Source organism: Gigantopelta aegis, chromosome 12, assembly GCF_016097555.1.
Source record: "Gigantopelta aegis isolate Gae_Host chromosome 12, Gae_host_genome, whole genome shotgun sequence".
NCBI lineage: Eukaryota > Metazoa > Mollusca > Gastropoda > Neomphalida > Peltospiridae > Gigantopelta > Gigantopelta aegis.
This window is the reverse complement of record NC_054710.1, coordinates 33,303,668-33,317,556: the sequence shown is the minus strand read 5'-3', so window position 1 is coordinate 33,317,556 and position 13,889 is coordinate 33,303,668. Positions and strand designations below refer to the sequence as shown.

General features: G+C 38.8%; 1 protein-coding gene across 1 annotated transcript; it reads left to right on the top strand.

The window, feature by feature from the left end:
- Window positions 1-5,505: 5,505 nt before the first annotated feature.
- Window positions 5,506-12,912, top strand: LOC121386928 (microfibril-associated glycoprotein 4-like). Its single transcript, XM_041517979.1, has 5 exons — window positions 5,506-6,265; window positions 7,235-7,380; window positions 8,159-8,255; window positions 9,303-9,470; window positions 12,618-12,912. Exons 1-5 carry the CDS (start codon window positions 5,911-5,913, stop codon window positions 12,878-12,880), a joined length of 1,029 nt encoding a protein of 342 aa, XP_041373913.1. The 5' UTR covers window positions 5,506-5,910; the 3' UTR covers window positions 12,881-12,912.
- Window positions 12,913-13,889: the final 977 nt, after the last annotated feature.

Genomic DNA, 13,889 nt, shown 5'->3' with positions numbered 1-13,889 from the left:
ATCAGCCTCGATTATTCTCTCCTCAAGCGGAATATCCACTAGTACTAGTAGAGCGCATTAATCGAATTGTTTTAACGAAACTAGTGTTATCCCGTAATCGGCCGAGGTGTTCCGGATGTAGTCGAAAGAGTGAAGGTTGCACTATACCAATTAATTTCCGGCTGGGTCGAAGTTCGAGGTGTACCGTACTTTTGATAGAGAAGTTAACACCACAAGTCCTGTGATTGGTTATAAATGTGAGTGTGTTGGTTGTAAAAAAAATTTAGTTTCATCTGGGCTAAAAATGTATGCAATTTTATTTGATGTAGTACCACCGTGTCAAGTAGCCTTGTGCTTGGAACATGTATGGGGTACCTGTAAAAAAAAGTACTAAAATTTTGTGCGAAACTAGGGGTGTTGCAGAAACATCTGGTTATACCGAAAATGAGCCATGAAAGGTACCATTTTCTGCAGTTACTTTGAGGTAGGGGTTGTAGTACTGATATTTATGGGTCACAGTTTGGTTGATATATTGCATATAGTGTTTTTAAACACAAACGTTAACATGGTCGCCTATGGGATTTGAATTGGTATAGTCCAACCTGAAGCTAGTCTTCCCAATCCAGGCATTGATAATTATTAAAATGTTAGGAACAAATACAAGTAATGGAATGTTTGTTTAATGACTTTGTGGGGAAAGGTCTGAAAACAACCCGCCCCTAGTTGCAGAAATGAACTAGCCACGCTCTCTTCCCCACATTACAATTTTCATATGGTGTAGCCTACAGCCTTTAAATAGCCTATTTATAATTTAAAATTCTGTCTTTAGAAGATGCATAGCTGATAAAAATAGGATCATAAAAGAGAAAACAAACTAATGACATAAATGACGTAGTAATGTAAATATGAATAACGTCGTTATCCAAATTCGTGTAATTTCTTTTAATTTGGGCAAAAAAAACCTGCCCACCCCAAAAAATAATAATAATTTTAAACATATTATTGGAAGGCCGAGCGTTTGTAACTTGTCTGTGGAGGGTTATACCTAGGAAGAAGAAGATTATGATGACGATGACGGTGGTGATGATGATGGTGGTGATGGTGATGGTGATGATGATGATGATGATGATGATGGTGATGATGGTGATGATGCAGAAGAAGAAGAAGAAGCGCCTATAATATTCCAAAATATACTTAAGACATTATAACATAATATATGCCATAAGTAATAGGTACCCAAGCCCATACGCCCCCCCCCCCCCCCCATAGTCTGCCGAGGGCTGTCCGTGGATGTGAAAAAAATATTTTGAGGCAAAGAAACATTTCAAATTTACTTCTCAGAATGCAGGAAAATGCATCTCCTGCATTCTAGATTTTAAAAAATTTCGGAGGAGGGCATGCCCCTGGACCCTCTTTGGGCCGTCGGTTACGCACCCCCTAATATAAATTTCTGCGTGCGGACCGTACCGGTATATAGGTTTATGTCTTTCGACATATCATACCTCAGACGAACACTCTACCACTGAGCTATATCCACCTATCCCTCATCCCAGCACGACCACCCACTCCCCAACCATTCAGACACAGCTAGTGGCGTTTCATATCACACAAAAAAAAGGAACTCGAGAAGTAGTACGAATCGGACCTAGGAAATTTGTGGTGTTTTTACAGGACAGTTTTATATACAAAATCACTGGGCACATGTTATCAAACCTACAGCGCCCTCAGCTGACTTAGGGTGCTTACGATGTACTATAACAATAACCGATGTTCATATGGAAAAGTCAGATAAAATCCAATAGTATTACATATTCAGGCCCGTAGCTAATGGCTTTGTTGGAGTTTTTTCAATATGCCCCCGGACCCATGGGCGTATGGGGACTCTTTGATTTAGGGGGGCTGGAGGGGTTGATTTGCCCGAAATTTTACCCAGATAAAAACTGCCCGAATATTTCCCACTGTTTTACCCGAATTTGGGGGGGGGGGGGGGGGGGGCAATTGATGCCCCCCCCCCCGGTGGTACGCCCATGCTCGGACCCCCCTAAGCAACTCGGGCGCTTCGCGTCCTCGTGCCTCACCATAAGCCTAAACGACACCCCCTCTTAAAATCCTGACTATGGGCCTAATATCGACATTTGTGTTATGCAGAAAGATATGCACGACGACTCAGATAATATTTTATTGTTTTAAATGACTACATTGATGTTTTAAATGACTACATTGATTGTTGTATGTTCTTAATTTGTTCTTGTTGAACACTAAAATGTATCAGTATGTTAATGAAATTAACTTTAATTAAACTGTTCTCCTTTTTTGCTTTTCCATTTTATTCATTCGTTTCAGTTTCCTTCTGCTTAATCACTTAAACACAAACAAAAAGGGTATTTTAATAAGATTTTATTCCATGTTTGTTAAATAAAGACAAAACAAAAAAAAATCATGTTGGCTAGAAAACAAATAGAAATGACTCTTAATAAGAAGTATATTTAAGCCCATGGCTCGTAATGTTCGACCGGTGGCGTCGTGGTTAGGCCATCGGTCTACAGTCTGGTAAGTACTGGGTTCGGATCCCAGTCGAGGCATGGGATTTTTAATCCAGATACCGACTCCAAACTCTGAGTGTGTGCTCCGCAAGGCTCAATGGGTAGGTGTAAACCACTTGCACCGACCAGTGATCCACAACTGGTTCAACAAAGGCCATGGTTTGTGCTATCCTGCCTGTGGAAAACGCAAATAAAAGATCCCTTGCTGCTAATCGGAAAGAGTAGCCTATGTAGTGGCGACAACGGGTTTCCTCTCAAAATATGTGTGGCCCTTAACCATATGTCCGACGCCATATAACCGTAAATAAAATGTGTTGAGTGCGTCGTTAAATAAAACATTTCTTTCTTTCTCAATGTTCGATCCCTTGCTACTAATCGGAAAGAATAGACCATGAAGTGGCCACAGCGGGTTTCCTGCCTTAATATCTGTGTGGTCCTTAACCATATGTCAGACGCCATATAACCGTAAATAAAATATGTTGAGTGCATCGTTAAATAAACCATTTCCTTCCTTCCTTTCTCAATGTTCGATAATTATTGACACCTGAAAAATTGGCCAACTGGTCACTGACCTCCAAATTGAATTTACCATCGAGAGCCCTTATATTATCGGCGACTGCAACTATTATCCAGAAAATAGATATCAGAAACAAAGTAAATATATGTACATAGAACAAAACACTGAATAAATAATGTGAATGAACCTAAACTGAAAAGAGGACAAACGAAATAACGACACGACATCGATAATTTAAATATTTTATAGATCAGTTTCGCACAGCTATTTATAATTTAATCAAATTATATTTTATTTCTCAAGTCGTTGTATTTGTTTAATATATTTTTGAACATAATAATAAATATTTGTTTTTAATGGCGTTACTTCAAGTGGTTCTTCTGTTTAGTATTACCTGGTACGAAAACATTTGAAGAATCTAAGGGAAGTTGTCTTTGCTGGTTGCACTGTTTATATTCAGAAATATTATGACAACTGCTCTCATAGCAATGTCCACAATTACAGGATAATTTAAAGTACTACAGAGCTGTCTTAGTGTAATATGTTAAATGTCTACCTTTTGATTGCCATATAAATGAAATAAAGGGTGTATACTACCAAATCAAATCCCATAGACGACAACAGTAACACATGTGGCTAAAACTCCTACCTGCACAGTATCAATCGAAATAAACAGCATGCATATAAATACTACCACCCCTCACCCTTAAAGTGAATCAGAAAAAACAATTGGGGGTCAAGCTGCTCATTTCAGAGATAACGGGTAGCGTCTATAACTACCCTAGTTCTGCACAATATTTGAGTACTTTTTTTTACAGGTACCCCTTACATGTTTCAATCACAAGGCTACTTGACACAGTGGTACTAGATAAAATAAAATTGCATACCTTGTTTCCCCAGATAAAACATTTTGTTTTTACAACCAACACACTCACATTTATCTCCAATCACAGGACTTGTGGTGTTAACTTTTCTATCAAAAGTTGTGTGCACCTCGAACTTTGACCCAGCCAGAATTATTTGGTTTAGTACTACCTAAATGGATCTTGTAACCTTTAGGTGCTACTGTTAAAAAACCCCAGAAGAGATTCGCCCAATTTCGAATTCTAATGGCAGGCATACAACAGAGCCCCGTTACACGAAGTGATCGTAGCTATTAAAGTTCACCTTCAGTGCAGTAATACCTCATGGACTTCTCTGTGCAATAATACCTCAAGGTGATCTCTGTGCTAAGATCGCTTCGTGCAACGAGGCCCTGATCAATTGATGAATTAAATGTAAAAGTACAAAAATTAATATAAAAGAAAATTCTGGCAAACGGAATGGATATATCATTTTGGTCCTTAGGCTATGGTGAATGTAAGAATATTGAAACGTCAGGAGACATTCCATTCATTACTTTGAACATACTAGTGCGTAATTATATTTTTAAAAAACCCAAAGAATTTTTGTACGATTGTACGGATTGTAAGTAATCATGCGTCTGCGTTATGTCAATTGCTGTGATACAAAAAATGCAAGCCAATAGCACTGGGTGGAGAAGATTGTGTATGTGTGTGTGGGGGTGGGTGGGTGGGTGGGTGGGGGGGGGGGGGGAGTATAATGTGATTTCTCTAGAATAATAATACGTGAGTTTTGTCAGGGTTAAACGTGACTAACCAAGTACGTTATTCGAAGCACCAGGTTAATTTGATCCACGAGAATATCTGCAATTATGCGTCTGCGTTTTTTTTTTTTTAAACGATATTTATTCATTTGAAATAAATGAAATGGATCGGCAAACAGGCTGTTTGCCTATGTAAATGCCTCTCCGCGATATAATTTGACATAATACATTAATTGAAATAAATGATGAACACGAACATTAATGCGTCTGCGTTATGTCAGTTGGTGTGATACAAAACAATACAAGCCAATAGCACTGGATGGAGAAGAGTGTGTATGTGTGTGTGTGTGGGTGGGGGGGGGGGGGGGGGGGGGGGGGGGGGGGGGGGGGGGCTTAATGTGGTTTCTATAGAATAATAAAAAGTTTTGTCATGGTTAAACGTGATTAACCAAGTACGTTATTTAAAGCACCAGGTTATTTTGACCCACGTGAATACTATCTGCGTTAATAGATTTCTAAGGTAAGACAAGGAAAACATGCCTTTGATCAATATCTGGATCAATTAATATACGAAGACAAACGCAATCAAAGTCGTTGCTGGTTTTCTTCTTGTTGTTTTCATTATAACATTGCACTCATCTATCTATAGTAACCTCAGCGGATTTATGTTCGTTTTTTCTTTGGAACAATCACATTCATACACACATAAACACTCACTCACACGCACGCACGCACATACTCACACACACACACACACACACACACACACACACCCAAGCCTAAACACATGCACGCACGCAAGCATGCACTCAGAGAGAGAGAGAGAGAGAGAGAGAGAGAGAGAGAGAGAGGGGGGGGGGGACACAGACAGACAGAGAGAGACAGACAGAGGAAGAGAGATTACCTGGTTACTGTTTTAAGAGGATATACCTCTATGACTACCTTAGTTCCGCACAAAAATTGACTACTGGTTTTTTTACAGGTACCCCAAACATGTTTCAAGCACAAGGCTACTTAACGACACAGTGGCACTAGATAACTCAATTCCACCACCCACCCCCTTCGACCACCACTCCCCGGTCAGATTCTAGATCTTCTGGCTTGTGTAATCTCTGACAATAGTAGGCCTACTAATAACAGACTACAGTACGTAGTTCAATAAATGAATTATGTTCTCTCCTGAGGTATTGACGTGAATATCAATACTATCGTTAAATGAACGTGTGGGTTTTTTGCCAAACATTTCTCAGTCATTTTGTTTCACGATGGCTCCCATGTACAGAGATAGAGAAGAATACACGTTCTGTGGAATCTGTAATATTTCTCTTGCTTTTGGACTGGCTTTTTTACTGCATTTATTTGTTGTTTGTTTCTCGAGTGAGGTTTGTGAAACAAAAGATTTTCGAATATCACCACTTTACAATGACGCGAAAAGTGTGGATGTTGCTTTCCTAAATACATTAGCGGTGAACAAACGTGACTGCGCGCGTCAGTGTTTCACGGAACTAGGATCCACTTGTATCTTCTTTTCCTTCAACAACAGAGATGGAGTTTGTTCTGTGTATAACAGCAATTTATATCTCTTCAGTTTTTCCACCAGTAACGGAGCCAAGAATTACGGTAAGTGGATTACGTTATGATTGTAATTCTAATATATATATATATATATATATATATATATATATATATATATATACATATACATATACATATACATATACATATATATACACATATATATATATATATATATATATATATATATATATATATATATATATATATATATATTCGGAATTTATAGGAAGGTCTATGGTCTGAATGCGAAAGCTCGCTAGAGAATCCTTTTTGTATCATTAACATTTGATGATGCTGGCCAACAGGAGAGGTACTTTGGTTTGACATTCATTTCAACTTATTTTCCTGCTTATATCCAATTAAGGTTCAAGCACGCTGTCCTGGGCACACACCTCAGCTATCTTGACTGTCATCTTGTTCAAAACTTTCCTCAGAGATAGCATTGAATTGGTGGGTCCATTCTCTGATCTTGTGGGTTTTCTTTCGACCGTACCCAAAATATTACAGTATTGTTAACATGTACGAATTGCTGAATCTATTAATTCCATATCTGTCAAATTTTGTTACCCTAATTGTTTTGATAAATATTTCACAATAATATTTGCATTGCTACCCCTTAAGCACTTCAATAGAACTATAGCTTCCATGGAAATGGAGGTAGGGTAACAAAAATGGGTAATTACACACAGAAAGCTGTAAGTCCTGCAATGCTTTCATACGTTTTCCATCTCTAGGGATGTAGACTAACGTCATGGTGGAAATCTCTATGAACGTTCGCCTCCTCCAACCCAGGTGGTACTAACTGGCCAAATGTTTGGTCCTGTCTCACGGACTGTATCAGTGAGCAAGTGCATACCAATGATCCTTTACTGTGAAAAAAGTAACTTCTAATTATTTGACTATAAATTATGTCAGAATTATTAAATATTTAACATCCAATAGTCGTTCATTAATAAATCAATGTGCTCTAGTGGTATTCAACAAAATAAAACTTTTTTCTTTTTTTTGTAGAATCTGTTCCTCTGGTTTCTCAATTTGACTGTTATGACGTCATGATGAATGGAATCAAGATGGACGGTGTCTATACGATTACATCACGTGACAACTCTACACCAATCAGCGTATTTTGTGAAATTTCAGATGATTATGGATGGCTAGTAAGTATACATTTCTTTAAACATGCCTGTCCTGAACACACCCTTATGAGTTTCTTGGAAAATATGACAAATACTGATATGAAAAAAGAATTATTAAACTGTGACTGTCACACATATTTTCGTGCAACTGACAATGATTGCTAAAAATAATTACATACTAGCAGTCAGACCAAATGTGATTAAACAATTCTTCAACTAAAAACGTGCTATTATTTTATGTGTGAATTTATCAATCTTATAAATGGCTGCCTTTCCTTTCCAAAACTCGTGTCATTTAGCATGAAGCTCTGTTATAAAGTTACTTTATAACCTCTCTCTCTCTCTCTCTCTCTCTCTCTCTCTCTCTCTCTCTCTCTCTCTCTCTCTCTCTCTCTCTCTCTCTCTCTCTCTCTCTCTCTCTCCCTCTCTCTCCCTCTCTCTCTCTCTCTCTCTCTCTCTCTCTCCCTCTCTCTCTCCTCTCTCTCTCTCTCTCTCTCTCTCTCCCTCTCTCCCTCTCCCTCTCTCTCTCTCTCTCTCTCTCTCTCTCTCTCTCTCTCTCTCTCTCTCTCTCTCTCTCTCTCTCTCTCTCTCTCTCTCTCTCTCTCTCTCTCTCTCTCTCTGTTTGTGTATGCGCACACACACACAAAAACACACACAGATACACACACACACACACACACACACACACACACACACACACACACACACACACACACACACACACACCATATATAGCCATTATTCTTCATGTGGTATGATTATCTTGAATGCCGGTAACATCTGTTTCTATTTTCACAAGGTAATACAACGTAGATCAAATGGATCAGAAGATTTCTTCAGAAACTGGACTGACTATAAAGACGGGTTTGGAAACCTCGAAAACGAATTTTGGCTAGGTATGTTTTGATGCTGTTTAAATCTTTCTGTGTCTGACTGGTTTTTTTCTGTCAAGTTTAATTTTAAAAACAAATGTTTTTTCTTTGTTTTGATGTTTCTAAATACATGCATGCATGTATGCATAGATACATACATACGTATATACATACATATGTTGGACCGGTACGAATATGGTCGACTAACGATCGTTCTATTTTTGTGGAACGTAGTTGGTTGATTGGTAGCGTTCCGGCCCAACAATTACGGGCGATTGGGTGCAACAGGTTCGGGTCTCGGTAACGGATTGAGGAAATTTGTGAAGGCAATAAAGGATTTTAATATCCCCTGTGCCAGTGCGTCATTGAATATATGTATCTTTAAGTCAAAACCCGACGTACATACAATAGAGATATTCAAAATATAAAAATACATATATAGCCAGTGCCAGGTCTGTCCACAATTTCATATAAGTCAAACGTTGCCAAGCCATGGGGCCTTAGAACCGCGTGGTTGTTGGACCGGTACGAATATGGTCGACTAACGATCGTTCTATTTTTGTGGAACGTAGTTGCTCTGATTCGTAGCGTTCCGGGCGAGAGAGAGAGAGAGAGAGAGAGAGAGAGAGAGAGAGAGAGAGAGAGAGAGAGAGAGAGAGAGAGAGAGAGAGAGAGAGAGAGACCACACACAGAGCATGAGCATGAGCATGAGCATATTTCATAGTGGGTTTTTTTTTCAAATATGATTTATATCTCATCGAGTGAAGTTTGCAATCATATATCACGAGTCACGACTTTTGGCAATTTGCCTTTATTTTAAAAATGCCAGCAGCAAAATAGTTCCGGTTTTCTTACAGTGACGATAACACTTTTTAGAGTGAAATACTGGCATTTTCACTCTATAATGTGTTAACGACACTGAGTGACTGATAACACTTTTATTTCATTGATATTTTAAGATATTACACTAAATGTTATATAATAAAAATATATACATGCGAAAACGAATTCATGCATAATGATACAGATATGCACATATAACTGTAGCAAAACCTTTCCCCCCGTTTACAGGAAACACCATTATCCACACACTGACGTCGCAGGGCGCCCTCTATCGGCTGCGCGTTGATCTAGAGGATTTCGAAGGCAACTGGGCCTTCGCGTTGTACGACAGTTTTGTGCTCGAGTCTGAAGACAATTACTTCCAACTGGTCCTGGGACAGTACAGCGGAGATGCAGGTAGAGTGGGTTCATTCTGGTCCTAACATGATCATACACTTGTCCTCAAACAGAGATGCAGCTAAAGTAGGTTCATTCTGGTCCTAACACGAACATACAGTTGTCATCAAACAGAGATGCAGGTAGAGTGGGTTCATTCTGGTCCTAACATGATCATACAGTTGTCATCAAACAGAGATGCAGCTAGAGTAGGTTCATTCTGATCCTAACATGATCACACAGTTGTCTTCAAACACAGATGCATGTAGAGTCAGAGCCGGTTTAAGGATCCGCGGGGCCTGCAGGCGCGGATTTAGTGGGGGCCCAAGGGGCCCGGGCCCCCCCTATTTTTGGGGTCAAGTTATTATTATTTTTTAACTATAGCATACACTAGAGTGGAATTACACAAAAATGCACTTATTTCCCAATTTTGAAGATAACAAAAACAGTATGACAATACCAAAAACATACGTTAATATAGCTATTTTGTTACTCAGATGTTACTCAGGAAATCGCGTTTCAGGCCACTTAAATTTCAAAATTTCGAGGGGGAGCATGCCCCCGGACCGCCCTAGGAATCTCGAGCGCTTCACGCCCTCGGCCCCCTCCCCCCCCTATTTAAAAATCCTGGATCCGCGCCTGGCCTGTAGCACAAATAACAGCGGGGCCCCCTTCCCAAGATATATATTTTGCAAGCCCCTTCGGGGAGAGGGAAAAAATGACCTGGGGGAGATAAATGTACACAACACTGCGGGGCCCCCTAAAGCGCTGGGCCTGTAGCACGTGCTACATGTTCGACTAGGATACACCGGCTCTGGGTAGAATGGGTTCATTATGATCTTAACATGATCATACAGTTGTCCTTAAAGAGAAGTACCTGTAGCGTGGGCTAATTCAAATCATAACACGATGGCACATTTGTCCTCAAACAGAGATGCAGGTAGGATGGGTTTATTCTGATGCTAAAATTATTACACAGTTGCTCTGAAATTAATCGAACTGTCTACAAGCGATACAAATCAATCATAATGCCATTCCCAAACCTCGTCATTTATTGGGAGATTTTAATCTGGCTCCCCATCACTCCCCTGAGACTAGTTCAAAGAAAGTAACTTTTAGGTTCCCTTAAAACATAGAACTCCAAAGGGTTAAATATCAATGTTCAATATGGTATTTTATTACACACCAGTGTAAAATATTGCTCATCTCATAACAATCACTCGGTATCTAACTAGTGTAATATGGGCGTGACGTGAGCGTGACGTAGATCACTCGCTGACCCAATTCATAGAAACATAACATGTAATAGGTCTCGACATCTGCTTACTTCTGCGTTGCGGCTTGTTTGCAGTTGGTGTGTATTAAATAAAATACTAAACAAGCTTGTCTGTCATACCATTTTTATGAAACTCGTGAACAGTTTTGGTATCTGACGAGCTTTCGCTCGTCAGATACCAAAACTGTTCACTCATTTCATAAAAATGGTATAACAGGCAAGCTCGTTTAGTATTCTATATATCTTAAATGGCTCTCAATAATCTAACTTATGAGAGCTATTAATCATTCCACTCAATTGTTTGTTTCATCGGGTTCTGCTTTCAGCACAATCCAAATGTCCTGTAACCTTAAGAAGTTTTCTATATGTGACACTTTGAAAAAATTAGCAGATAACTCAATTTTTTCAGATCATTTCAACGTAACGTTCTGCAACTTCATAATCTGATATTTTTAATATTCAGATATCATCATGATAAATAACAACAAATTACTAAACATAAAATTATAGTAATCCTTGGAGTAAAGTTTGTGTTATTTAACGACGCCACTAGAGCACATTGATTTTTTTTATCTTATCATCGGCTATTGGACGTCAAACATATGGTCATTCTGACACTGTTTTTTTTAGAGGAAACCCGCTGTCGCCACATATGCTACTCTTTTACGACAGGCAGCAAGGGACCTTTTAGTTGCTCTTCCCACAAGCAGGATAGCACTAACCATAGACATTAGAACAATCGATATGGTGTATCCATGCATATTGTTCTTTCAACTGTATCTCGGGATATCATCGTTAACTTGTCATAGTAGAGTAAATAATTGATTTGTATTTACACGCCTTCTAGCTATGTCAATAAAAGTTAAAATTAAAGTTAATTTTGTTTAACAACACTACTAGAGCATATTAATTTATTAATCATCAGCTATCGGATGTCAAACATATGGGTTATTTTGACATATAGTCTTAAAGAGGAAACCGGCTACATTTTTCCATTAGTAGCAAGGGATCTTTTGTATGTACCATCCCACAGACAGGATAGCACATACCACGGTCTTTGATATACCCCCCCCCCCCCCCACACACACACACACAAAACACAAACAACTCCGAGAACTAGACTAGCCTAATGGGTAACCAGCGTGGATTAATCCTAGACCGAATGCGCATCAGAAGGGCGCTTTACGTCTGCACTACATCCTTAGAACAATCAATTTGGTGTACACATCCATATTTCTCTTTTAACTATTTGTCGGCATATTTCGTTTACAAGTCACAGCAAAAGCAGCATTGAGAAAATAGTTGATTTATAGTTAAACGCCTTCTACCAATGTCATTAATAGTTATACATACAATCGCGTTACGATCTTCATATGAATATATCAGATGCGTTACTTGTACTCGAGTCAATATCAAAGAATTTTTTTAAAGCAATGCAAATCCATGGGCGGCTACAATGCTTTTCTAGGGAGGGGTTGCAGCTTTACAAAAGGGGACCCTTGTTATTATTACTATTATTATTATTATTATTATTATTATTACTACTACTATTATTATTATTATTACTATTATTATTATTACTATTATTATTACTATTATTTTTATTATTATTATTATTATGATGATAATGATTATGATTATTATTATTACTATTATTATTATGCTTGTTGTTGTTGGGTGGTGTTTTTTGTTGTTTTTTTTGTGTTTTTTTGAAGGGATGGGAGTGGGGCTGGATGGATATTTGTTTTGTTTGTTTGCTTGTTTACAATTTTGATTTCATTTTTGTTTTGTATTTTGTATTTTTTTCATTCTGTTTGTTTTTCGCAAAACTGTATTACATACGATTACAAATTCAGGATATAGGAGCATTCTTCTTATTTTTTAAATTTCAGGTAACAGCCTGTCATACCACAGCGGCAAGAATTTTTCTACCTATGACAGGGACCTGGACGGTTACGATGGAAACTGTGCCAGTAGTTACAAGGGCGGCTGGTGGTACGGTGCGTGCCACTCCTCCAACCTAAATGGACTCTACCTGGCAGGAAACCACACGTCATACGCAAACGGCGTAGACTGGAGCGCGTGGCGCGGCTACCACTACTCCGCTAAGACAAGCGTAATGAAGATTGGAAGAAAAGTGAATTTTGTTCCTTAAACAGACTCTGTTGAATTTGTTGCCACAGTAAAGGCGGCTCCACACCATACGAGTGCCTCGTACGAGAATTAAAGTTTGTTTTGTTTAACGACACCACTAGAGCACATTGATTAATTAATCATCGACTATTGGATATCAAACATTTTGTAATTCTGACACGTAGTCATCAGAGGAAGCCGGCTCCATTTTTCCATTAGTAGCAAGGGATCTTTTATATGCGCCATCCCACAGGCAAGATAGCAAATACCACGGCCTTTGATATACCAGTCGTGTACTGGCTGGGATGAGCAATAACCTGATGGGCCCACTGGAGGTAATCGATCCTGACCGCACATCAAGCGAACGCTTCACAATTGGGCCCCGGTACGAGAAATGTGACGGACATAGCAGACTGACAAGACAAACATTGCAATTTCATCGGTGTTTACAATATCGGCTATTCGTGCGGCTATTCTCGTTCGAGGCAATCGTCTTTAAAAAAAGTTAAAAGTCTGTTTAGTTTAACGATACCACTAGAACACACTGATTTACTAATCGTCGGCTATTGCGTGTCAAATATTTGTCAATTCTGACATAGTCTTAGAAAGGGTTTAAGCTAGGCTTAAACTTTGGGTTAGGGTTAAGGTTAGGCTTGAAGTTAGGGTTGAGATTAGGCTTGGAGTTGTGGTTGGACATGTGTAACATTTCAATCGAATATAATGCACTCGCCCTTAATTTATTTAACATTTACATTCAATCATTTATAGTATATCGAATTAAGGTTCAAGCATGCTGTTCTGGGCACACACTTAAGCTATCTGGGTTTTCTATCCAGGACAGTGAGTTAGTTGTTAGTGGTTAGAGGCCGGTAAAAACCACTAGTTATGGTTTGTGTGTGTGTGTGTGTGTGTGTATATATATATATATATACACACACACACACATACACACATACACACATACACACACACACACACACATACACACACACACACACACACACATATATATATATATTAATTAGTAAAAC

Coding starts and splice junctions, on each gene's coding strand:
- LOC121386928 (XM_041517979.1), top strand. CDS start 5,911: ATGGCTCCCATGTACAGAGATAGAGAAGAATACACGTTCTGTGGAATC. Junction 6,266..7,234: donor TAACGGAGCCAAGAATTACG/GTAAGTGGATTA, acceptor TTTTTTTTGTAG/AATCTGTTCCTCTGGTTTCT. Junction 7,381..8,158: donor CAGATGATTATGGATGGCTA/GTAAGTATACAT, acceptor TATTTTCACAAG/GTAATACAACGTAGATCAAA.